Raw genomic sequence first — 24,583 nt, forward strand, 5'->3', positions numbered from 1 at the left:
TCTCTCTCTCTCTCTCTCTCTCTCTCTCTCTCTCTCTCTCTCTCTCTCTCTCTCTCTCTCTCTCGGCGATGTTCGATTCGTGAGCGAATCGTTCGTTTGAGTCGATTCGCACTAATGAATCGTCTGAACTGTTTAACTAAACCCCTATAAAGATTCTTTCACTTATCGGACTTTAACGGGTCCGAGCAGTTCTCGAGTCCACAAATCACTGAACCGAGACGCTTTTGGACCTGTCCGATTCGTAATAAACCGAGAACTGATGGTAGCAAGAGGAGCGAAAAGTAAATTAGAAATGTTACAAATATATAGGCTAGGCTATGCATGACATTTTAATCAACACACAAACAAAAAAAAATTCAAAACGTGAAAACTTTTTTTTTTTTTTCCCAAGAGATATTAGCATTAATAAAACTGCTAATTATATTTAGTTTTTAAATTATTTGTTTTTATGAACCGAATAAAGCCAGGAAAACACTAAATTGGGACTCAAAAAATCTCTATTTAAAAAGACTCCATTTAACCCCTTCATTAATAAAACTTGTTTATGCTTTATTAATGCAATGCCACAAGAACATGAGGTATTACATATTCACATGGTCAAATTAACATTAGGTGCCAGAGAAAAGCAAGAGAGAGAAAAAGGAAGAAAATTAGGCTACATAAATTTCAGTGTTTTTTGTTTGTTACAAGAGATTTACATAGCCTATAATTTAAAGTCATTTATAAAATGTCCAAAATTGGTGTACATTGAGCCCACTTCTTCTCATGTAACAAAATAAACAAATGTATAATATGTTGTTCTTCACGATTCAAATTTTCGTTTTCTGTATAAAAAAGTACATCAAATATACAAATTTCTATCATAATCTCCATGTTTCTGTTAATATAGAATTCGAAATCCTTCCAAAAGAATATTGAGTAAATACAATGAAAAAAATACATCAAATATACAAATTTCTAAAATAATTTTTATTTTTTACTATGAAAATTGTTTGTTTTTCTATACGAAATATTAAGCTTAAATCTTTCCAAAACATGCTTAGCAGGATCAATTCTGTAATTTAATAATTGTTTCAATTTTGTACTTATTATTCAGTTTTAATGCTTTAACCTAAGAGATATTACCAAAAAAAGAAGACCAAAAAAAAAAAAAAAGATCTTGCTGCAGGGCGATTTAACATCAAGCTGAGAATACGTGACGGCGCAATTACGTCATGACGTAAGGAATCACAATGTTTTGAATCTGTTCTTTTAAAGGAACTGTTCAAAAGAGCCGACTCGCGGAAATGAGTCGGACTTCCCATCATGTACTCTCTTTCGCACTTCTAAACGCCCGCTTCCGGTGTTGTTTCATTGGTGAGAAAGTCGCGTAGTTTATGAAATTGTAAGGTGAGGTAGGTAGTTCGCTGAAGTTAAAAAGCCATGCACACTTCAAAAGGCAAATTATTGTTTTAGACGTGCAAAAGGCTTAATATATGCGCTGCGGTCGGGGGTGGGGCTATGAAATATAGCCTAAAGGAGCGCGAGGACTGCTGATTGGGCGTTTACGCGTGACTGGAGTCTAGGGACGACGCAGAAAAACAGTTTACTTTGAGCTGCTGAAAGCGCGTACAGCACTTCTGGAACTGACAAGGGCTCCCACGGATGCAGAAAACCTGTAAATACAAGGGAATTAAAACTGTGCATTGATAAATCCTGGAAATTAAGTATTACAAATAATGGAAACATGAGAATGTATGCAATTTTTTGCTATTATTCTCTGCTCAGAAATCTTGCACAGTTGTGTCTTGCATATCTTGTAATACGACTACAACTGTGAAATAATTGTTCCTTTGAGTCGCTTCTTGTTTAGTCAAATCGACTGACAACTCGGTCGTAACGATTCATTACGACTTGGTATGAATCATAATTATATACAATTTTTGTAGAGTAATCCCAGACCTTTGGAAAGGTTATTGAATTTTATTGGTCAGAAAGTACTAAACCTTTAAATAGTTCAATAGCGTGTATATATATATCTCCTTTGAGCTGCAGCAAATAGATTATCTGTTATTAATGTAGCAAGTGTGGGTTAAAATGGGCTATAATATAGATACTTATTATGCAAATATAATAGCTACTATGATAGTAAGCCAGAGGTAAATCCAGGTCAAGCACATTGTAGAAGCTCTACAAATAAAGGAGCATGACATATTTTTTTCCCCTATAAGTGTCTTTTTTCGCCCATTCTCTCTGCAGACCCTTTCTTTATGGGTTTTAATTAAAATTGGTGCAGTAATTGCATTATCTCCTAATCACGTTAATTAAATGAATGTTCAGTGCGGCCGTATTGAATAGGTTAATATTGCCCCCTGCTGGTTAAACAACACAATTACATTCACAGTCATGAGGATTGATTGGGCTCCTGTAGTAGACAAGCACAGGGTGTATAGTTGAATTGTATTTTTAATAAGGTAACACACACACACAAATGCACATGCAGCACATACTAGCAACACTTCAGCATACTTCAATTTACAAATAATTGTATATCAAAAAGGATTTACTTCTGCTTCTGTATATACTGTAGTATGCGATGTAGTAATACAAATATCATCTGCATGTTTGTGGTCAATATTGTATAGGAAACACTTTCTTTTAACAAGTAAATTACTGAGACGAGAGCAATGAGCTCAAACACAGTTGCCCTGCACAGCTCTTCAGGTGCAGCTGATAAACAACCTGCATTGGATGGACTCCATCTTGGCAAGATGAAAACTTTGATTCAGCATATTCCCTCTCCCAAAGAGACACCGCTGTAGAATCAGAGGGCATAGATTTAGTTTTCATCAGTTATGTTTATCTAGACGTGTTTATTAATGCAAGGCATATTTATACATGTATCTGTTTATAGGCCGCAGCTGATCTCTCTTATTATTTAAAGGAATAGTTCATGCAAAAAAGTGAATGTTTACTCACTCTCAGGCCATAGTTGAGATGGTTTCTTCATCAGAACAGATTTGGAGAAATTTATCATTACATCACTAGCTCACCTTGCTCACCAGTCCTCTGAATGGGTGCCGTCAGAATGAAAGTCCAAACAGCTGATAAAAACATCACAGTAATCCACAACACTCCAGTCCATCAACTAATGTCGTGTGTATTGATGAGGTGAAAGTTTGTAATTTTTTTATAATTATGTTATTTTTTTTTTTTTAAACTTTTGATTTTTTTTTTGGTTTATGTGTCCTTTATCCTTATTTCTGTCACATCCTCTTTCCCTTCAAATATTAGCATGTTTATGCAATAACTATATATTCATGAATACCACAATGCAGAAATATGAAGGGACTCATGAAAAGCCAATGTATTAAATGTCAGAATCAGTGCAGCTTCACAGACGGCTTGCCAGGAATAAAATATACTTAAACTACAACGACTATAATGCTGTATTATGGATTTGGGGGAGAAAAAAAGCTAACAAAACACAAATAAAATCCTGATTCCTTTCCGATTTACATAAGCATAATAGAGTTTAAACTGATTTATTCTCAGTCCTCCACAAGTGCAAACATTTGAAAGTATAAACGCCATTACTGCAAACAGCTGGAAGTCTAATCAAAGGACCTTGACAAAAGGTCAATGCGCAATGTCCAATGCGGGGTCTCTCTCTCTATCTTTTTTTAACCTTTAGAGCAGAATGGCTAGGGTAAATGCTCAATAATTACAATTTGCGTAAAGGCAGATGAGATTCATTTAGGAAGAATGACCTTTAAATATCCACTGAAACATAATCACTTAATTTTGTTCCACTGGTTGATAAAATGCCCTCACAGAGCAACTGTTTGGGGCCATTTATTACAGGAAGACCATGTAAATACCAGTCCTGATTTCGCCAACTGTAGTATATGTAGTTCTTGTCATGTTTATTATTAGTTCTGGCTCTCTCTATGTTTCACATTCAAATGCATGGTCAGACATGGTGCTATTTGAACGTATCGGTCTGAACATACAGAATAGTGACATACTACCCTTCAAAAGCTCAGGTTAGGTAAGGTTTTGTTTGTTTTTCAAAATACTCAGTGCTGCCTGTAGTAGATCAAAAATACTGTGAAATACTATTAGAATTTAAAATGACTTTTTCTCTATTTTAATGTTTTAAAATCTAATTTATTCCTGTGATGGCAAAAGCTAAATTTCAGCATCATTACTCCAGTTTTTAGTGTCACATGACGCTTTAAAAATCATATATGCTCATTTTATGCATAGGAAATTAACAAAGTTGAAAACAGTTTTGCTCCTTAATATTTTTGTAGAGACTTCTTTTTTTTCAGGATTCTTTGTTGAATCCACAACATTACTTATTTGAAATACTTTTTTTTTTTTTTTTTTTTGTAACAAACATCTTTACTGATGCTTTAATCAATTTAATGCATCTTTGGTGACTAAAAGTTTTAATTTCGTAAAAAAACAAAACAAAAAAAATCTTACCAACCCCTAATTTTATATATCCCAGATAACTGAAGAAATGCAACAAGGACACAAAGAGCTGATAACCGTTTCTCCTCAAGAATTCATTTTACAATAAAGTGAATATACATAGTGCAGTGTATATATAATAGTATACACACCATTAAGTGAGAGTGGAAGGACAGATACACAAAGTGGGAAACAAACTGACAGACGTTTAAAAAGTAGATACACAATGAAGAAACATCATATTTCCGTTTGAAGCGCTACCTTACATGACAACACAGCAGATCAGTGAATTATAGAATGAAATTATAAATATGTGTGCGTATTTGTATATATGTGCATGTATGCGTGTCTGTGTCTCTAGAATTCACCATCTAATTATGTTACAATAATAGTCCTGCTGCCTCTGTGCAAGATTTTTCTTGTTATCCAAGTTAGCTCATTAAACATCATATTAGAGACTATAATATGGTGGAAATATCACATTTGCTCTGCGTATTTTATATTCATAAAATATTTTTCATCAACATTAAAATACAGTATATTCATGTAAACCAGAAGCTAAAATGTACGTTATAGACCTGCATGCACAAACTTACTTTACAACTTTTGAGCTCACCATAATTGATACTTCTGTACCAATCCATTCCATCAATACTACCGTGAACTACACCCCTTCTCACTCATTTCCAAAGATCAACATAAAAACAAAGAATTCACTGGCCCTATGCTATGCTAACAGCTCAAAATATGTTTTATGTTTGCTAACACCAGTGGACATTCAATGAAATTCAATGAAAGTCAAAGGCTATTTCTATTACTAAAAAAAAAAAAAAAAAAAAAAAAAATCATATGGCTACTATACATTCATGGCCAAATGTCTGCAATTAAACATGTTAAAGAGCCTTAATATTCACACTTTCATTGACAAAGGTCAAAAAAATCTAAAAACCTGTCTTGAAGGCCTCACATTCCTATAAAAAAAGCAAAGAATAACATCTTAACCACTGAATGAGCTCAATTGCGTTATTGATACAAGGATGAAAGGTTAAAAATTTAGCATATTTGCACACGTTTGGCTATAACTAAAAACAGAGAAGAAACAAGAAAAATGGCTCGGAGAGAGAAAGCAGCTGTAGCACCTAAGCATTATGTACATGATTATCCAATAGAAAAAAAGAAGAAAAAAAAAAAAAACTAAAATGTTGGAAAACTAAGCATTTCGGCAGGTATCCATATCTGAGACTGTCGAGGCTGCAAACACTTCTCTCATTGGCGAGGGATGATCAGAGCTCATCTCCATGTCCAGAGTGAGAGATTCTGGAGGGAAAATGGAATCACAGGATTAGGAGACCCTAAAATGTCTGCAATGGATATTGAGAAAGCAGTTTTGTGACTTACCCAGTGGTCCTGGGTTGGCCTCGGCAGCTTCATTGTGCATGAGAGAGTCGAGTGTACGAGGGGACATTGGGAACAAATCGCTTGTGTTGCCAGAGTTAGTCCTGCAAAAGAACGAAGGCACACATCAGACAGGACACACAAGCTACAAATGAACAGCCATTAATTCCAGCTTCACATACAACCGTTATGATTTAGTAAGGTGAGAGTACATTCGCCACGTAATGATAATATTTGCATCTCAACCCATTTTGCACATCCCCACACTCAAAAGTCATACACATGAGCATCACTTGGAAACTTGAAAGGATAGTTCACCCCAAAATGAAACTTCTGTCAACATTTACTCAACCTTACGGTATTACAAATCTGTATGGCTTTCTTTCATAAAAGATATTGTCCACATTATAGGTAAGTCATAGAGATCTAATGTTGTCAGAGGTTTGGAACAACATGAGGGGAGTACATTTTTATTTTTTGTGGCGTTTTTAAGATGGGATCGGGAAAGCTCCACAATTCGGGATTCGAACTCGGGACACACGAAGCGCAACTGAGCCATATGTTGGCTTGTGCCCACAAGGCTATCGGCGCCATCATGAGGGGAGTAAATTATGACAGAAGTTGAACCTGCCCCAGTCATATGTTAGAGAATGTTGAAACTACAGATTCAACACAGTGCACTGAAAATGTACATTACTACATAGTGGCATGCAGTGATGTAATGTAGATCTGTAGTTTCTCATTCACTTTTTTCCTTGTCAGTAACCTGAGCCGTAAATGCTGTGATTGACCAGTCTATATTACAACATAGAAAAACTACTATATTAATAAAATTACATTCATATGTAAATTCTTTGTGGGAACACACAGCTACTTTTGAATGGCATTAACAGAGAAACATGCTGACATACACTTATATCTGACCAGTCAATGGATTTCTGCTTGGCTGCCCATTAGTCTTACCCTAGGGAAAGATTAACCAGAGGTCAAAGTTTGCCTGTGCCTGTTTGTTAACACTCCAAACGACTCAAATGGGAAGTTTGTTTTGGTAAAGCAGTATTTCCACACTAACTTTTGTTTGTGTTGAGACAAGCGTAGGAAGGGTGAACAAATAAAACCACTTCAGAGATGCTGAAGTCTCGATCAAGCCTAGTTCTGTCTGTACTAAAAACACTAGGTCAGGGGTGGTGAGGTTTAGATAATGAATAGTTTTGTGTGTACTAAAAAAAATAGTATAGTACAGTACCCACCTCACGACACGTCAAACTAATCAAATTATTTTACAACAAAGCCACAGTGTTCCTGTGGCTCAGTGGTAGAGCATTGCATTAGCAGCGCAAAAGGTCTTGGGTTCAATTCCCAGGGAACACATACTGGTAAAAAATAAAAAAATTGTATAGCCTGAATGCACTGTAAGTCAAAGCGTCTGCTAAATGCATAAATGTAAATATTACAAATGCATCAAACTGAAGTATTTTTGGACTACTCAAAGGCATTTACAAGTTGTTGATCCTGTCTAGTATGTCAGGTTGCTGGTAAATTAAACCAGGCTTTGTTGGTTTTATAGAATCGATACCTTCATGTGTGTATTTATTTGCTGTCTAGAGGTGATTCCAGAAGATTTTGCTGTTGTTGTTGTTGTAATTTTGGTTTGTTTGTAGTAAATCAAAACAGTAGAGGGATGAATTGCACGTCAAGTTGCAGGCTGCCCAAGAACAATATTAATCACTCTTAAAAGCCATACTGGGCACATATTATATTGAAAAGAGTTACATTCTGTTTATGTTTGCGTTATGAAAATGGTACGAGTTGTTAGGAAGCTGGTGTAAGCGTTTTTCCTGAAACACTTCCTCATGCCAACAACATTACCAGGACCAATCTGGAGAACTCACTGTCCAGGATGAAAGAGCACTTTGATAAGACTGCCAATAAAAGTTTAAGCCAAGAACTTTTTTCCTCCCTAGATCACCAAAGGTCCCGACTACCTTCTGAAATCTCAAGCAAAAGCTGGATGATATAGTCCTATATTATGGGGATTCAATCACGGGGAAAGAATCTCTCCAATTTTTACACTACATTTGTTCAGATTTTGGCTGGTTCTTTAACCCTGAGTCTCTCAAAATATCAATTTGCTTAAACAGCTGGGTTAAAACCATCTGGGGAAATAGTACCAGTACAGGTCGATTCTACAAGTGTAAAGGTGTCAGTTACTGTTGTCCTGACAACAAAATGTGAATGAATTCTTAATACGGAGCACAAAAGGGTGCAGAAAATATTCTTGTCAGGGCCCAGTAAATCCCTGTTGCTAGATGTCAAACTACACCATTTGCAAAAAGCATATTTTTCCTTTTACAGACAGCTATTCAGAAGTAGAAACCTGTATTCTGAAATACAAGCAAGCAAAACATAAATCACAAACAGCTAATATGATAAAACTGTACTTTTTAGTCTTATAGACCTCACTGATTTAAAAACACAGTGTAATGTGTGTATAAACAGTGACAACAGTTACGAGTGGATGTGCTCCATATAGTGAAGTCGTTTGTGTTGGTCAGTTTTCTCGTCTTCTCTCTCTCCCCTATCTTACCACATCCAGGTCATGAAACACCCAGAATGCCCTGGAGACAACGTCTCAACAACTATAAACAGCCTCTCTATTAATATTGCCACTAAAACCGTTGTATTGTTGTTACCAGTGTTACTGTTAATGCTGTCGTTTTGTTGATAAAAACAACCACTAATTATCTATGTATATAATGTAACTTGTAAATAACATGTAATTTTCATTTCTAACAGGTGATATGATTTATACTACTTAATGCTTCTTATGTTTACATATTTGTTGTAAATGAGGGATTTGCTGGAATTGGGTTGAAATAGTGTTTTCATCATATTTTTGATACATGACATGACATGGGTTTCAGAAACAATTTCCTCCACATTGTTTAAAATACAGAGGAAGCAAACCATTTATATACCAAAACACTCAATACATAGCACTTCTATTGGGGGGGGGGGGGACTGGAAGATGGGAAAAGAAATGAATAGGAGAGAGAAGGTGACCCTTTCCTTTCCAAAGTGTGAAAATATTTTGCATACTGATACAGAAAAGTTAGCTTGTGAGCTTAGAAATGAAGTAGAAACTGCCAAAAATATTCCCTTGTCTATAAAGGAACTAGTTCACCGACACAAAAGAGACTTATGAAACTTATCAAGTTTCAGTGACATGATCCAGATCTCTTGTTATAAAGGGATGAAGTGAGTAAACAGTAACCCTCGGTCAAGCTCTAGAGATGTTAAAAGGAATAATCTATGTTAGCAGACACCTACAGGAGTGTGTTTGACCACAAGCGTTCATGTCTCATTCACACACATAAAGCAGCTCCCTAATGCCTACCCAGGGAAGCCGTTCCCGAGCAGCTCACTGTCCGGGAAGTCCATGAAGACGGAAGGACACCTATGAAGAGAGGTCAGTTTATAGCCTGCCTAACACACACACACACAGGCTCGCTTGCACACATGACCTCTAGTAAAATCCAAGCCCTCTACAAACACAGAAAGCATTCGTGATTCAAGTAGGACTGAGTTTGAAGCAGCTTTTATTCCATCCAAATGTTTTTGTGTAGCCAAGCTTGTTACCTAACGTACAGTAATTGGCATGTACAGTTTGATGTGTTACAGTTTATTATGTACTGTCAAGTAACATGGAATCACAATGTAAAACTGACCATCTCATTATTTTAAAGTCAACATGAACATTAAAAACCCATTTGGTGTGGTTTCAGATCAAGTTGTATTTGGAATGTCTACGACAAACAAAGTTTAACAAGACAAACATTTTTGGAGAATAATGTGGACTAAAAAGCATGAATTGTGCAAAATATTGTTCAGGAACATATTAAAGTAAACTGTATATTTTTACTTTTAAGTGGTATTTTTTAAAAATTAAAATTTAGATTTTTAAAATTAGATTCAAATATCTCACTTTTTTTATACTAAGAACTGAAAATCACATGGCTGCAAAGTATTTATACAACGGTTACCCACAAAGTCACGTGTGCTCATACATGTAAATGTAAAAAGCCTGAGCCTCCTTTAATTTGCTGATCATGTGTAAGACTTAAAAAAAAAAAACTAAAAATAAAAACATGGTTTCTCTCTCTTTCTCTCTTCTTGTGCAAGATTGTGGTTTAAAGGATGCTGTGAAGGGTCCTTGGTGGATTCAGTAGTAGCTACATCCCTGATCCATGTTGTAAAGACAACTGAGAGGAGTACTTTGCATGAAATCCTGCCTAAAGAGTCACCAGAGATTTCAAAGTTTACAAGAGGACAGAGAGAGAAAACAGACTTCAGCAAGGTCAATCATTCACACACGTACTAAAGAGAGAAATGCTACTCACGGGGTGACACAGATGAACTTGGTCTTCAGGTAAGGCTGAATTACTGAAAGAACAACAAATGACTGTGTTAATACACAAGGACAAAGAATCTTTTTCAGGTCTTCAGTGAGCTTTTGTCATTAAAAATCGGTTTCTTTTCTTAGAGGAAGAGTTCACACAAAAATGAACATTCAAACCCGTATAATTTTCCTATAAACATAAATCATAAAGTAGTCAATGTAACGCTTGTGATAAATTCCAAGTCTTCTGAGGTTTCACATGATTCTTCGGAAATCTTTCTAATATGCTTATTTGGTGCTTAAGAAACATTTAATAGCAAAATCAATGTTTAAAACAGTTGTGTTGCTTAATATTTTAGTGAAAACCATGATATATTTTTTCGGGCTTCTTTGATGGATAAGAAATTTATTAGATTTTTTTGGAACACTGAAAATGTCTTCAGCGTCAACTTTTGATCTTGCTGACCTTAAACATTTGAACAGTAGTTTAATTGAAAAATGTATCAATGTTATTAATGTTGAATATGGTTGTGTTGTTAAAGTTTTTGTGGAAATTTAATATTTTTAAATTAAAAAGAACAGCATTTACTTGAAACGTTTTTTGTTTTTGTTTTTTTGCAACAAGAAAAAAATCCTTTACTGTTACTTTTGATAAATTTGTCCTTGCTGAATAAAAGCATTAATTTCTAAAAATGAAAATGAAAAAAAAAAAAAAATAAAAGCATTTTTTTCTAACCAAACATGAAAGTCATGCTTTTGCATTCTCTCTAATCTTATTCTTAGACAATTTCCTCAGAAGCTGAAAGCTTCTGGTAAACCACACCCACTGAGTGCAAATACTAAAATAGTCATTTCCAAAATAAATGAGAATAAAACGAGACAAACTTTTCCAAGCAACAGACGGATGTGCTGTTATTCCAAGCCAGAATGAACTATATTTCCGCTAACACACTCACCACATCCAGGATCAGGGAATTCGGTGTCAGGCTGGGCCTCGGGGCGGCAGTACTTGCCAAACGCCTCCTCCTTGGGGATATCAGGGTAGAGATAGACCAGCGGCGAGACCAGGATGTTGGTGGCATCCATGATCTTGTAGCCCATGATGATCTCGGCGAAAGACATACTGTTGAGTTGCTGCTTAGTGTACGGTTCAACCGACTGGATCTGGGTCTTACCTGCACATACATACAGGAGCACAAATGCTTCACATATTCAAACTACGGTCAATTTCAGTAGTTGAGACAAAGAGAGAGAAATTTCATGATTGCCAATATCAATTTTGACACCACAAGAAAAATCTAATAAATCATTTATAAATAAAAGTATAAAATATTACTGAGACATTTGTTTACATTGGTTCCAATGTACTGATCATTTTGAGAAGTCTTATGCCAACACACACACACAATATAATGCACATGGAAATGCATTCACCATTGATGTCCTTCTCGACCCAGGTGAAGGTAATGCCTCCCTCTTTGCTGCTTTCACTGAAGCGCAGCAGGAATGTCCCAGGAGGCTTTGGGCTCAGGATTGCCCTCTCTCTTTCTTTACTGATGAAGCCCATAATATACCTAACACACACACACACACACAAAAGCTCTATATATCCACCGAAGCAGTGATTGATGTAATGAACTATGAACACTGCATGAATGCACACAGCAGAGTGCAGCAGGAGTTCTCACCCTTCATTCCATAGAGCCAAAATATATTTCTTCACTAGGTCGATAATGTTGTCTAGCCACACCCAGAATGAGAACCCTTTTCCTGCCATGTTTTCCTGCAACACACAAACACAAGCACAACATGTTTAGTATAGAAACTGGAAACTTTAACAAAGAAACTTTAACACAGAATAGGGAACAAATGTTTGTTATAGCAACATACTTTGCAGAACTTGGCCCATGTGATCTGGCAACCAGAGTAGTTTACACAAGGACCTACACAAAGACAGAAATGCACAATTAAACCGAGATTCATGGCAACATTAACAGTATCATTTACTATAATGTAAAATTTTCTTAAGAAGCAATCACGTATCACTATACAATGACATACAAGGACCAACAATAGTACTGATAAAAAAAAAAAAAAACATATAGAATCTTTTAACTTAATGACAAAAAAATTCTAAAATTCTTTCCGGGAAAGACCTTTTTAAAAATATCTTTTAGTATATTTTCTGAGTAAAAACATTGACGAATACCATTTAAAATAGGACATTCGGATAAAATATATTTACAAGTCCCAAACTGGTTTCTCTTCCCCTTTCAATGAATATGAACGAGCAGGTCTTGAATGTCCAATACCACATCTTGTATACACAACCTGGACATATCTATTTTCAAAATAGTATTTACTTTTCATTCACCTCATAAAGTTTGTTGTTTATGCATTCATTACATTCCATTTGCCATTTATTATTAATGTACATATTCAATGTACAGGTATCCAACGTAAAAATCTTGTTTCTTTAAAGAGTCAAATTCTTCTAGAATGCTAATAATTGTAGGATGTTCATTTTTCAAAGACATAAGTGCTTGTAGGCAGGACATAGAATCTGTGTTGTTCCTTTTCTATAAGTTCTAGAGCTAAAAGTAATGCATAAGCTCAGCTGTGAAAAGTGAGCTTTGTCTAGGGATACTCCGGCCAAATTTTTTTTGGAACCAATCACAAATGCGGCAGACATGTCCATCTGCCTTTGATTCAGAGTGAAAACATATGTTGCCACCAAAATATTAAGCAGCACAACAGCAACAAATCATCATATCAGAATGATTTCTGAAGGATCATGTGACACTGAAGACTGCAGTAATGATGCTGAAAATTCAGCTTGGCCATCACAGAAATAAATTACATTTTAAAATATATTCAAATAGAAAACAACTATTTTAAATTGTAATAATATTTCACAATATAACTGTTTTACTGTTTTTTGAATAAAATAAATTCAAAGTCAAATCTTGCTGACCCAAACCATTAAACTGTATTGCAAAAAAAAAAAAAAATCCTAAGATACGGTATTACATCTTTTGTGTGTGTGTGTGTGTGTGTTTGTGTGTATGTGTGTGTGTGTGTGTGTGTGTGAGTAATATTAATGCAATATTATCAAAGCCATATAGTATATAATGCAAGAGTAATAATTAATGCAATATTATCAAAGCCAAATAAATTATGTGATTAACACTAATAAAACCACTGAACAGAACTAAAACTGCATCTATTTTTCAATTATTTTCATATTTTTAATATTAGAAATTAGTGTATCAGCAATCAACAATTTGAGAGAACAGTTTATATATTTCTTCAAATTGTTTCTCTTTTTTGTCAGCATCCTCCAACTAATTTATTGTTAATTTATAGGTTTAAATGGAAAAAAAAATCTAGATATTCAATACTTTATTAACTCCACTGATTATTGTAACACACAAACCCAGAAGTTTCTCTGCAAGCGTGGTGAGTTGCTCGATGGTAAGTCCTCTCTTGGTTGTGGATGAAAACTGCCAGCTGAGCACCTCAGCCACCTGATCCCACGTTCCCACTGGAGGTTTGGTGAAGAAATTCACATTCTGTGAAGACAGAGAGGAAGAATTACACAAGCTCTTGTGCTAACAGTAAGTGCGGCTTGCTGTGGATTCATTTCAAACCTTGGGATGGTTGGTCAGCATGTTGTACCACAGGATGGACGCCCATGCGTTTGGCATTTGACAGATATTAGAGATGACCACCACTGGGAGAGAATGTGTCTGCGCAGAGATAAAAGACATTTACATATAATCTAGAATAACAAATCCTGCTAATTTTTGTACTGCTTGCTCAGTCGGAAATCTGATTAGCGCAAATAGAGACCTGAGGATGAATAATTCTCAAGCAAACAGAGGCGAATGGCTTAATTATCTCAGGTTTAATTAACCTGCTGTGTGTGTTGGTATTTTATGTGACCCTGTTGTGTCCATCCACAGGAAAGGAATGATTTGGCATGTTCTCTTATCAGCGCATAATAGGCATGTAGGCAGCACTGTGTGCGTTTATGGGTTTAATAAGTGGCAGATCACCCAAGGACACGCTGCCTGGTTACATACTCACATCCTCCCACTGCTGGTACCATGACGACAGCCTATCACAATGACCTTATTGGCTTTCAGGACGCTGAATCAATCAACAGCAGCAGTGTGATGGACTTAAGCAGTACTCAGAGTTTAATATTATTATCATCTCTGATTTGACAAACAGCCCAACAGGAGAGCGCCTTTGTGACAGGAGCCCTGTCAAGACACGTCTGACATTTTATTTTATTCTAAAATACTGATAAAAATGAAAGCGTCGTTTTTAAATGAACTAATTAATTGTTTATGTGTTGGGTGTTTTTTATTTTTTTGGTTTTTTTTTTTAAATGTAGGTCTTTATTTATTGGTGGTAGACCTCTGTCTCAAACGTGATCAGGTGCAGTTCTTCGGTCACTATCAGAGACGCCTGTAGTTCAGAGGAGAAAGGTCAATGCTACCACTGATGTCTTCTCTAGACTTCTCTATGTCTTCTCTAACTGTGGCATAATGCTAATTATACGAAGACTTACGTCACTGTTGGTTCGGCCTCCATTGCCACATCTCTGCTCTCGAAGAGTCTGAAAGACAGAAGAACAAATCAGGACTAATTCAAGCGACATTAAGCCAACAGCTGATCTAGTCTTCTTGAAGCTTGTAGGGCAGGTTCAATGAACTTTTTTTTTTTAAATTAATTAATTAATAAAAATATAGTAAGTAATTTACTGTAAAAATGTAAATGTCATTCTTCTACTACAGGCACTCTATTTCCAAGGGGTTGATTGTTATGAAAACAGAAATGTTATGTTAATTATTAAAACAAATGTTATGCTTAGATGCTACTGGGTGATTATTTTTTGTGGGGGGGTGACACTTTATTTTAAGGTATCCTTTTAACACATATTACATGTACTGTTATAATTACTACTACTTACTTACTATTATAATATAACAATTAATGCAAGTAACCCTAAGCTAAACCCTAATCCTAACCCTAACATATAGTTAGTACATGTAATTAATTAATATTGCTCCGTATTATAATGACACTGTAACAAGGACACCTTAAAATAAAGTGTAACTTTCTCAGTCAACCATCATTTTTGCCTCTAATTAAAGTTAAAATGATAGTGTACTTGTTATAATAATTGATAATATATATGTTTAATATTTTACTTAGTCAATACTGGACGTTGTTAGTACACAAATAAATACAGGTTAAAAAGTGTGTTTTAAAGGAGTGCTATTATGCTTTTTCAACTTTAGTTAGTCCGTAATGTTGCTGTTTGAGCATAAAAAAAATCTGCAAAGAGTGACGAGTCGGCTGCCTCCCCCCTAATTATCATCGTCACCCCGTCCCTTAATCGCCGCCCTTCACCAGGCTCCCAACAGGAGGGAAGAGCGCTGGAAGAGCCAGGGCTGGGCTGCTTGTGATGAGGCACACCTGACGCAAATGGAGAACCGCACCCGTTACACGGCCATCGGGCCAGGATGTGGGCCGTCTAGTCCCTTAAAGTGCTGCGGCCAGCGAGATGGATGCAGCCGCTGGAAGAAGCCGCTGCCCCTCGCGCCCAGACCGAAGCGCGTGTGGCCGCCAGACTCCTCCCCTTACCTGGACCTTTCCTTCCTGAACACTACCGGCCCTTCACATACCCCGCAGCACAACAAGGACACCAGATTCCCTGTTTATTTTGGACACTCTTCCGCTTTGGATACTTTTATTCCCTCTTTTGGTTATCTTTTTGTTAATAAAAGCCTCTGCGAGGCCTGACGCCACACCCACTGTGTCTGTCGTTTGCTCCTACAGCCACAAGTTACAAAGCTCAAAGTCCACTTCAAAAGGAGATATTTTATTTAACAGAAATCACTTTTCAAAACTACAATGAACGACTCGTTTGGACTACAACGCATATTTTCCAGGATTTGTGATATCACAAATATTGACGAATGGGACGAGACCTGGCTGAGCTGCACTAGAGAAGACAACGTGTGTTATCAGAGAGATCGGAGACAGGGTAGCTTTCCCAAGACAGACGAGTCTAGAGTGTTTACAATCATCCGGATTTAAATCGCGCACAAACTGAATTGATTTTGACGCAATATTCACACTGAAGTTCACAGCAGGTGGCTATGATAAGGGGCATGAGATTTCCAGACCAGGTGCCGAGTGCTGTCAATCACAACACACACTGGCCCAGCTAATCAATCAGAGCGCATTTCGTATTTCAGAACGCGGGCCTTCATTTAGAACTATTCCAGCCGTTCATGCAAGACTGGGGTGAGAGGTGCTGTAATAATGTAAAATATGTGAAAAATATGTTTTTCAAACAACCTAGTATGAGAGCCTGTTCTAGTACACCCCCAAAACAAAATCAAGACCTTGTAAAAGAGCATAATTGGACCCCTTTAAGGGAGTTTAATTTTGCTTCCGAGGGCCAACAGTGTCCCACGCAACTCACAAATTCCAAAAAAAATCAGTTCTGTGCTCCGGAAAAAAAAAGACTGGCGTAACAGCTGAGCTTACCAGATGTTTGAACTCTGCTGACAGGCTGCCATTGTTGGATTCCTCCATGTTCATCACCTTCGTGTTGGTGCCAAGGATGTTGAATTTTCGTGAACTAAAGGAAAAGAAACAGAGGACTATACAATGCAAAAACTTTTACAGGAACTAGCAAGAAGGAGACTTCTTTTCACACAATTTTTTGTAACTCTGCAATATAAATTAATGATAAAAATGAAACTTCGGAAAAAATAGCTGAAGAATTTATTTTAATGCCCAAATACTAGCCAATTTTTGTCTGCCCAATATAAATCAGCCTATAACAACAAATAACCATATGACAATTTATCTCATCGTTTTAACCTCAAAACTCACCCTCGAATGGCTGCCACGTCACCTGACTCCCTGCAAAACATAGGAGGAAAAGATAAAAAATTGACATGTCAAAGTCATTTCATTCTGAAGTCATGGGCAGGAAGTGGGACTTACTTGTCAATACACACTTTTATTTTCAGCTGGTAATTCAACTCTGGGAATTTCACAAGTAACCTGAAAGAGAGGAGGGGGAAATGTACAATTTGTGTCTAGACATCTTTCCCTTATGACTCACCTCTGTGTGTACCCACCTGACTTTGGTGGTGAACTGAACTCCTGTTTTGATGACAAGTGGTCGGTCAGGGTGCATGGGCATACAAGGCTGCCTCTCCGCAACAAACGCACTGCAATGACACAAGCAAACATTAATGATCAGATGCTGCTACGCTGCATTATAACGTTTACACACGAGTGAGTGATTTCAAACCTCTTCATAAGGTTGCGGAACAGGTCTACGATCTTCTCCTCCAGAGCTGGGCGGTGCTGAATAATCGGATCTCCTTTGTAGGAGACCTTCTGTTGAAGCTCCTCCAGTTTCTTGATCTGCTGTCTTATCTGCAGCTGCGACTCAGCCAAAGAGGTGATCCTGAAAGACAGCGATTTAAAAAAAAATTAAACCAATCTACAAAAAGGTGCAATTTAAAAGCAGGTTTGGATATGAACGGACTGTGTACCATGTCTCTAAGCGGTCCAGACAGATGTTCGGTGGTCCTCCGATGCAGGCAATCTGCTGCCTCCTCTTCCAGTCGGCCAGTTCTTCATCTGTCAGATTCTTCTGCACAAAGTCCATGGCAGACAGCAGCCCTGCCATCTCAGTCACTATTTGCTGCAAAACAGAAAAACGATGTTGAACTTTTGACCCTTGGGCGATCAGTGTGAATGTGATGAACGACTCACTGGGCAGTATTTTTAAAACCTTTTAAGTCAACACTGTATTTTGTGACTTGATTCTGTATCTCACCCTCCTCAGCTGATCCAGAGCACTCAGCATCTGCTCTAGCTGAGACATCTTCTGCCTGGTGGCTGCTGCCTGGCTGTTTCCATTCAGGTCCTGGGACAACTCTGAATCGTAACAGATTTGATGAGATTTTATCAGTGATTGAGGTTATTTGGAACAGAACAAAATGACAGCAACATGAACATATCATACCTCCGGCACTTTTAAGAGTTTTGTAGTTGAAGTCAAAATCATCTTGCAGATTTTCCAACATCTTCATCTTCTGCTCCATATCCTGTACAGAGAGAGTAAGGCAGCTGGATGAGTGAGAGGTTGTATCCCATAAGGGATAAAATACGAAACCTTCATTTTGTGCTCAAGGGCAGTACTGTATGTTAAAAATGTTCTTTTAAACTGAGGCCATAATGGGGTGCTAGGGGTTTTGAGGAATATTTCAGGAATAAAAATGAAGAAAAAAGGTCAAATAATGCTAAAAAAGGATCAATAAATAGGTGATACATTTTTTTTAAATCACAGCTTATATAAGAAATGGTCAGAAATCAGTAGATTAATCAAAAATTTTCTATTCTGTTGACAGCCCTAGTTGCATCTCTTCAGGTTTTCGCATCTATCAATACTATAACTGTGAACAGAAAAAAATATAGTGTCAACATAATAAAAAAAATACATATTTTATCTAGCTGCCTTATTATTTTAGGGAGAAGATGACCTGCGAGGGGATCATAATATCTGAGGGTCTGTGGCATCACAAGTTTAAAAACCCTTTGCAAGATAAATGCTATTAAAGAAAAGATATCTGTGTTCAAAACAGCAACTTTTGGGGAGATGATAAAGGGGTGCATATGCACCTGTAATTGTGAACAAGCCAAATCAAGGTTGGTCAGTTAAAGTGTGATATTATGTACCAACCTGTACTCTCTTCCTAATATCCTGCAGGTTGTGTTCCAGTATCTGCTGCTTTTCTGTCACCACAGTGCCAGTGGGATGGGCAACCTGGCCGTCCTAGAGATGTGAAAGAAATTGGAGAAACGGAAATCTGAATATGTCCTTACAAAGTGGAATCCATTTCCAAGCACTTTATATATACTACTACTGTGTGTTTGACTGGAAAGGACCTGAAAACTGGTTTGTTGATTATAAAAATATGTATAATGTGTGTAATTTAATTGTGTACTTATTTATAAATAAAAACCAGATGGAAGTTTAAAAAAAAACAAGTAATTTTCTATTAACCATAGAACCCCATTGAGTATATCACCCATGAGTAAATACATCATTCATCTGTATGTGTTTAAATGTGTCTATTCCTGATTGTAGTTGTGCATGTATGCATATGTGTGTGTGTGTGTGTGTGTGTGTGTGTGTGTTTGTGTGTGTGTGTGTGTGTGTTTTTGTTTTTGTTGTATGCATTGTGTGTCTACCTGCTGTGCAGTGGTGGCCGTCTGCAGCAGACGCTGCTCTTCCCACAGGCAGCGGGCCACGATGCGGGCGATCTCCATGGGCTTCTCTAGATACTTGCTCTGCAGGTGCTGCTTGATGCGCCGCAGGTTGTGTTGGTACAGGACATTGTTCTCCTGCAGGAAGCGGCTGTACTGCTGATCGATCTCCCCCAGCAGGTTATGGAACACAAGCGTGGCATGAGACTCCTTGTTGGCCGCATACGCCCTGCGACAGACACAAGAAAACAGGCTCATGTGATGGATAATGAGCAGCTTCCTCCATTCCATACATGCATCCGACAATCAGATGTGTCTTTACCTGCAACAAAACCAAAGCTTTTGTCAAAGACTTCTGCCTTCGTCTAAATGCTAAAAACCAATTAAACTGAAAAAACTGACAAATTAGTGTGTATTTAAAGCCTATGTCCGTGTAGGTATCACTGCAGTTTGCTGTCATCATCAGTCACATGATCTGAGTTTTTCTGCTGTTACACAGCACAAATTCCAAACACATCACCATTATCCATTACGCATTATAACAGTGTATTCAAAATATCCTACTTACTAAACCAGCAATACTTTTGCAGAGATGTCATCATTATTATAGTTATAATAATAATAATAAGCTGGTTCAATCCCTTTAATGTTTGCCAACTGACACACATTAGCACATTTTCCAGTGTCAACATTGGCACATGGAAAAATATCATAACATAAAATAACTATGTGTCTATGTCTATGTGACCAAAATGTTAGATCACAGAATGAGTAATTTGATATTAAGTTACTGGGTTTACGTTGTGATACAGTTATTTGCTAGAAAATTTTGTTTTATTAAATAACCACGTGGAAATACATATTTGTAATGCTGATAAATAAATAGTACTTAGTTTAATTAGTTTATTTTCGATTGGGAACAAACTAAAAAATGTAAGATTAATTGCAAATAAACAGGGTTGGCATCAGGGCAAACAGATTCACAATTTACTCCTCTCAAGTTTAAATAACATGAAACAGGCTTGATATCTGCTGTTGTATAAAATCTGCTGGTTGACACAATTCTACCATCTGACATGTGTCATGCTTCTCTAAATAACCTTTCTGATAACTGCTAATTAATGAGATCAGATAATGAGTGAATACCATGTGTATCTGCATAAACAAAGAATTGTGTCTGAATGGTTGAAGTATCACCACTAGTCTTTGACCTAAAGCAATAATGTGTTTTTATCAGTAAATTACAGGCTCCATTATGCTACTGATGATAATGTTCCTCTAGCAGTTAAGCAAACAATCCATTCAGAAAGTTCTATGACACTGTCAGCATGCAACAAACTAAACATCCCACGGGTTATTTGTATTGTCTCATGTTTACTTTAAGCACACTAATGAGAAAACTGAGTGCATGTGAGGGTGATGTGAAGGTCGATGACTTTAGGCTTTCAAAGTGAAATGCAGCTCTGAAATTGTACAAATGAGTATCAAAACTCTTAAAAGTTAAAAAAAAGGAAAAAAGACATTATTAATCTACTAAAATTAAGATAAATATGTAATTAAATTCTATTAAAAGATATATCAAATTATTTTATAAATATATACATTTAACAGATTTATCTTCCCTTCAAAGGTTACATCACAAACACTTAATATGCTGCAAAACAATTGTTCATTAAGTGTGGTGCTGCCCCCTATGGGAGCATAGGGAAGATTTCACTAGTTGACAATCAAGATTACACAGCTAAATTTTCTTTACATTTTTTCTTGCTCCACTTTTTCGACTCGAAGATGCATACTGTGAGACAGAAACCGGACATGAGTCATTTCAGAGTGACATTTCATACAACAGAATCACAAAGCAGCCATTCACACTGAGGCTATGAGAAAATTCAGAGGGAAAAAAGGCACTGGTTCATGTTATTGTTCACAGCAGACTTTCCAGGAGCGCTTTACGGGCAGAGGTGTGACTTCACTAAAGGTGACTCTGAAGATGATCATTAAAAATCATTCTAAGAATAAGGAAGTGCAGTTCAAACATGATATCTAGTAGTGGTTAGAGCTTATGTGCATGATAACAAGCTGCTAAAAAACACCTCCACGTGATCAAATGATTAATATCATCACTTCTCTTGGTGTCAGAAAGTCTTTAAAATAATTCAGCGAGAAGCAACTGGCATTGTTTATTTATTTAATAATTTATTACTTAAAAATTGGACTCGTAAAAGTCTTATATATATGTATATGCATGTATGTATGTGTATATATATATATATATATATATATATATATATATATATATATATATATATATATATATATATATATATATATATAAATAAAAGTTGAAGTGTATAAGTTTGGTTTGCTAACATTTCTGCAAACAAATAAGGTGATTTTTTTTCAGCAGTATTCCTTTTGCATAGTAGCAGATCAAATATTTCTTGTAAATCTCAACATTAATGTAATCAAATTAAATATAAAACAAGCTATTTGCAACTGCCAGGCCATTAACGTTTTTATAAACACGTACATCGCAATACAAAAAGAAAAGATCTGAAAGAGTGAACTGAAACGAAATCCAACACATATTATATCTTGCTGCTCAGATAAGACACAGACCTCCCGAGTGCTGAGGTCTTTATCTTTTATGTCATATCCTGTTGTTGGCAACTCACCAGTCCTGGCTCTCGATCCAGGGGGCCAAAAACTGCCGCAGCTCCATAGGGAAGCTGTCACTGTACAGATGATACAGCTGCTCCAAATAGCGCGTCTCCAACTGCTGTAACTGGTTCCACTGGGCCATGCTGACCTGCAGGATACAGAGAGAGAACTAAGAATTCCTTTGACAAGAGGAAGACAAACATAACTGGTCCGTTCAGCTTGTCAAGATATTTTTTCCTTGTTCCTTCCTCATAAACAGCTCAAAAAAAGACGAACTTCAAAAGTGAAAGTACCTCAACGACCATTCAAAACAGACGCAAATAGCACAAATCAAGATCTCAAGTGTTAAATATTGCCTCTATATGTAGTTAATTTCATGATTTCACAAATCTTCACTAGCAACCCGTTCTTATCAACAAAACAGACAAACATCAGCAATGTCAAGGAAGTGTAAGGTGCATGTCACCAGTGTACCAGTGCCAAAGAAATCAATGGCTGTTGATCGTAAAGCAGCAAGAGCATCCGTTCAAAGAGGAAAACCTCAAAAGCCCATGGACGCCGTTTCGCTCTACATTACCTCAAAATGCTGTGGAACACACACTCGCAGTTCACCACATCCACATCCACACACACAGGTTTGTGCTAACAAACTGACTAAAAAAGACACTTTTTCTTTACTCACTCAGGATTGCAAACTGAAGGATAGAGAGAAAAGGACACAAGAAAAGGGAAATGCGTCCTCAAGTCCAACTGAAAAAAAGACCTTGTGCACGACCTTGTACTTTTCTTTATTTCACTTCTCTAAACTCATCCAAAGACTGAGCTGCAATCTGTAAACTAGCCAAATGAGAACTGTAAAACCTTTTCCTTATACAAATGTAAATAATAATAATAATAATAATTAACAAATTGTAATAAATAAACAATTTACACATTTTCGCCAGATAAACAAGGCTTCATCATAAAGGAAATAAAGAAAACCTACATTGTTTTCCACAAAACCAACTGCAACTTGACTCGCCATGTCTTCCTGCTGCGTGAACAATGGGGAAGTGAACTACTTTATTCATGCACAGGTAGAAATATAAGAGTATGAGGTGGAGGGTTGGACACATAGATAAGTATGCAAGACACGTCAACAGTAGTCAAAATTTTTGGTTATTGGTGTATAACAGGCTAGTGAGTGCAATTAATGTACATCAAATAATCCATTGTATATACAGTACAGTTCACCAGATACAGTTCATTTTGGCTGGATAGACCTTAATGCTTTACCTTCTTCTAGGTTACCGGTTGTATTTATGACCAATACAAATTCATTTCACAATTCAATGTACAATCAATAAACTATCAAGTACAAAGTACAAATAAACTGCTGTTTTTTTGCTAGCAAATCATATCCTGGTTGGCTATGAATTTGGCAAAAACAACAAAAAACAAAACGGATGGAATAAATCAAGAGCACCACAACAAAACCCAATAATAAACCAGACACGAATAAATACGACTTGAGCAAGTTTTTGACTCTTAGTGCCTGAGCTATTTCTGTGGACAAATGTATTTAAACTAGTCACTTTGTCGCATCCAGTGTAGACTGCCTCAAGTTTTTCCAATGCGGCACAATGCGGTGTAACCATGGTAAAAGGTTTTGCACACTATACACAGCAAATTTTGTAATATATTAACAAAATATTACCCTAAAGTAATAAATCAATAAGAGAATAAATGAAATTAGATAAATATAGTAGGGATGCATGATAAATATCGGCACAATATTTAATGCGCATCTCGTCAGTAAAGCCGGTTCTGTAATCAGCGGTAAATCTCTACACGTGTGTGCTTTCACGTGGAGCAGCACGTGAACAACGGCTCTGTGTAGTAAATGCTGCTCCACGTGAAAGCACACACGTGTAGAGATTTACCGCTGATTACAGAACCGGCTTTACTGACGAGATGCGCATTAAATATTGTGCCGATATTTATCATGCATCCCTAAAATATAGGGGGTCCTAAAATTTAACTACAGCATTGATCACAGAACAATTAATGATATGACACACCTCCATCAAGTACATGTTGGTTAGACAAGAGACAAAACTGAGAACCAAACTTGGTCTGGAGTTTGCTATAAGACCATCAGATGACATCACTGGCCAACTGACAGGACTCACACTTGTCCTTTCAGGTCCTTTCTGAGCTGCCTCTGAAAAGTTAGCATCCATACATACTGTGCATCCATTTTCATGCCTCATAAACATCTAGTTTCTGTATTGTGCTCTACATTGTTTTTGCAAAATCTGCTGATTTGTCACCTAGATTATTTTATCATAGATAAGGTTTGATTTAGATGAATTT

The 24,583-nt window shown here is 36.7% G+C and overlaps 1 protein-coding gene across 1 annotated transcript; it reads right to left on the reverse strand.

The window, feature by feature from the left end:
• Positions 1-4,529: 4,529 nt before the first annotated feature.
• Positions 4,530-23,306, reverse strand: stat3 (signal transducer and activator of transcription 3 (acute-phase response factor)). The gene is given in 24 exon segments (XM_042720474.1): positions 4,530-5,775; positions 5,857-5,957; positions 9,251-9,310; positions 10,254-10,296; positions 11,209-11,427; positions 11,687-11,826; positions 11,941-12,035; positions 12,143-12,195; positions 13,689-13,824; positions 13,903-14,013; positions 14,657-14,728; positions 14,832-14,879; positions 16,823-16,916; positions 17,174-17,203; positions 17,288-17,347; positions 17,425-17,517; positions 17,601-17,759; positions 17,848-17,999; positions 18,135-18,235; positions 18,324-18,405; positions 19,041-19,133; positions 19,553-19,796; positions 22,243-22,376; positions 23,214-23,306. Coding segments are annotated over 24 exon segments (2,466 nt in total). The 5' UTR covers positions 23,253-23,306; the 3' UTR covers positions 4,530-5,668.
• Between the last annotated feature and the right edge of the window lie 1,277 nt (positions 23,307-24,583).

The sequence above is a fragment of the Cyprinus carpio genome, chromosome B3 (genome assembly GCF_018340385.1).
Source record: "Cyprinus carpio isolate SPL01 chromosome B3, ASM1834038v1, whole genome shotgun sequence".
Classification (NCBI taxonomy): Eukaryota; Metazoa; Chordata; class Actinopteri; order Cypriniformes; family Cyprinidae; genus Cyprinus; species Cyprinus carpio.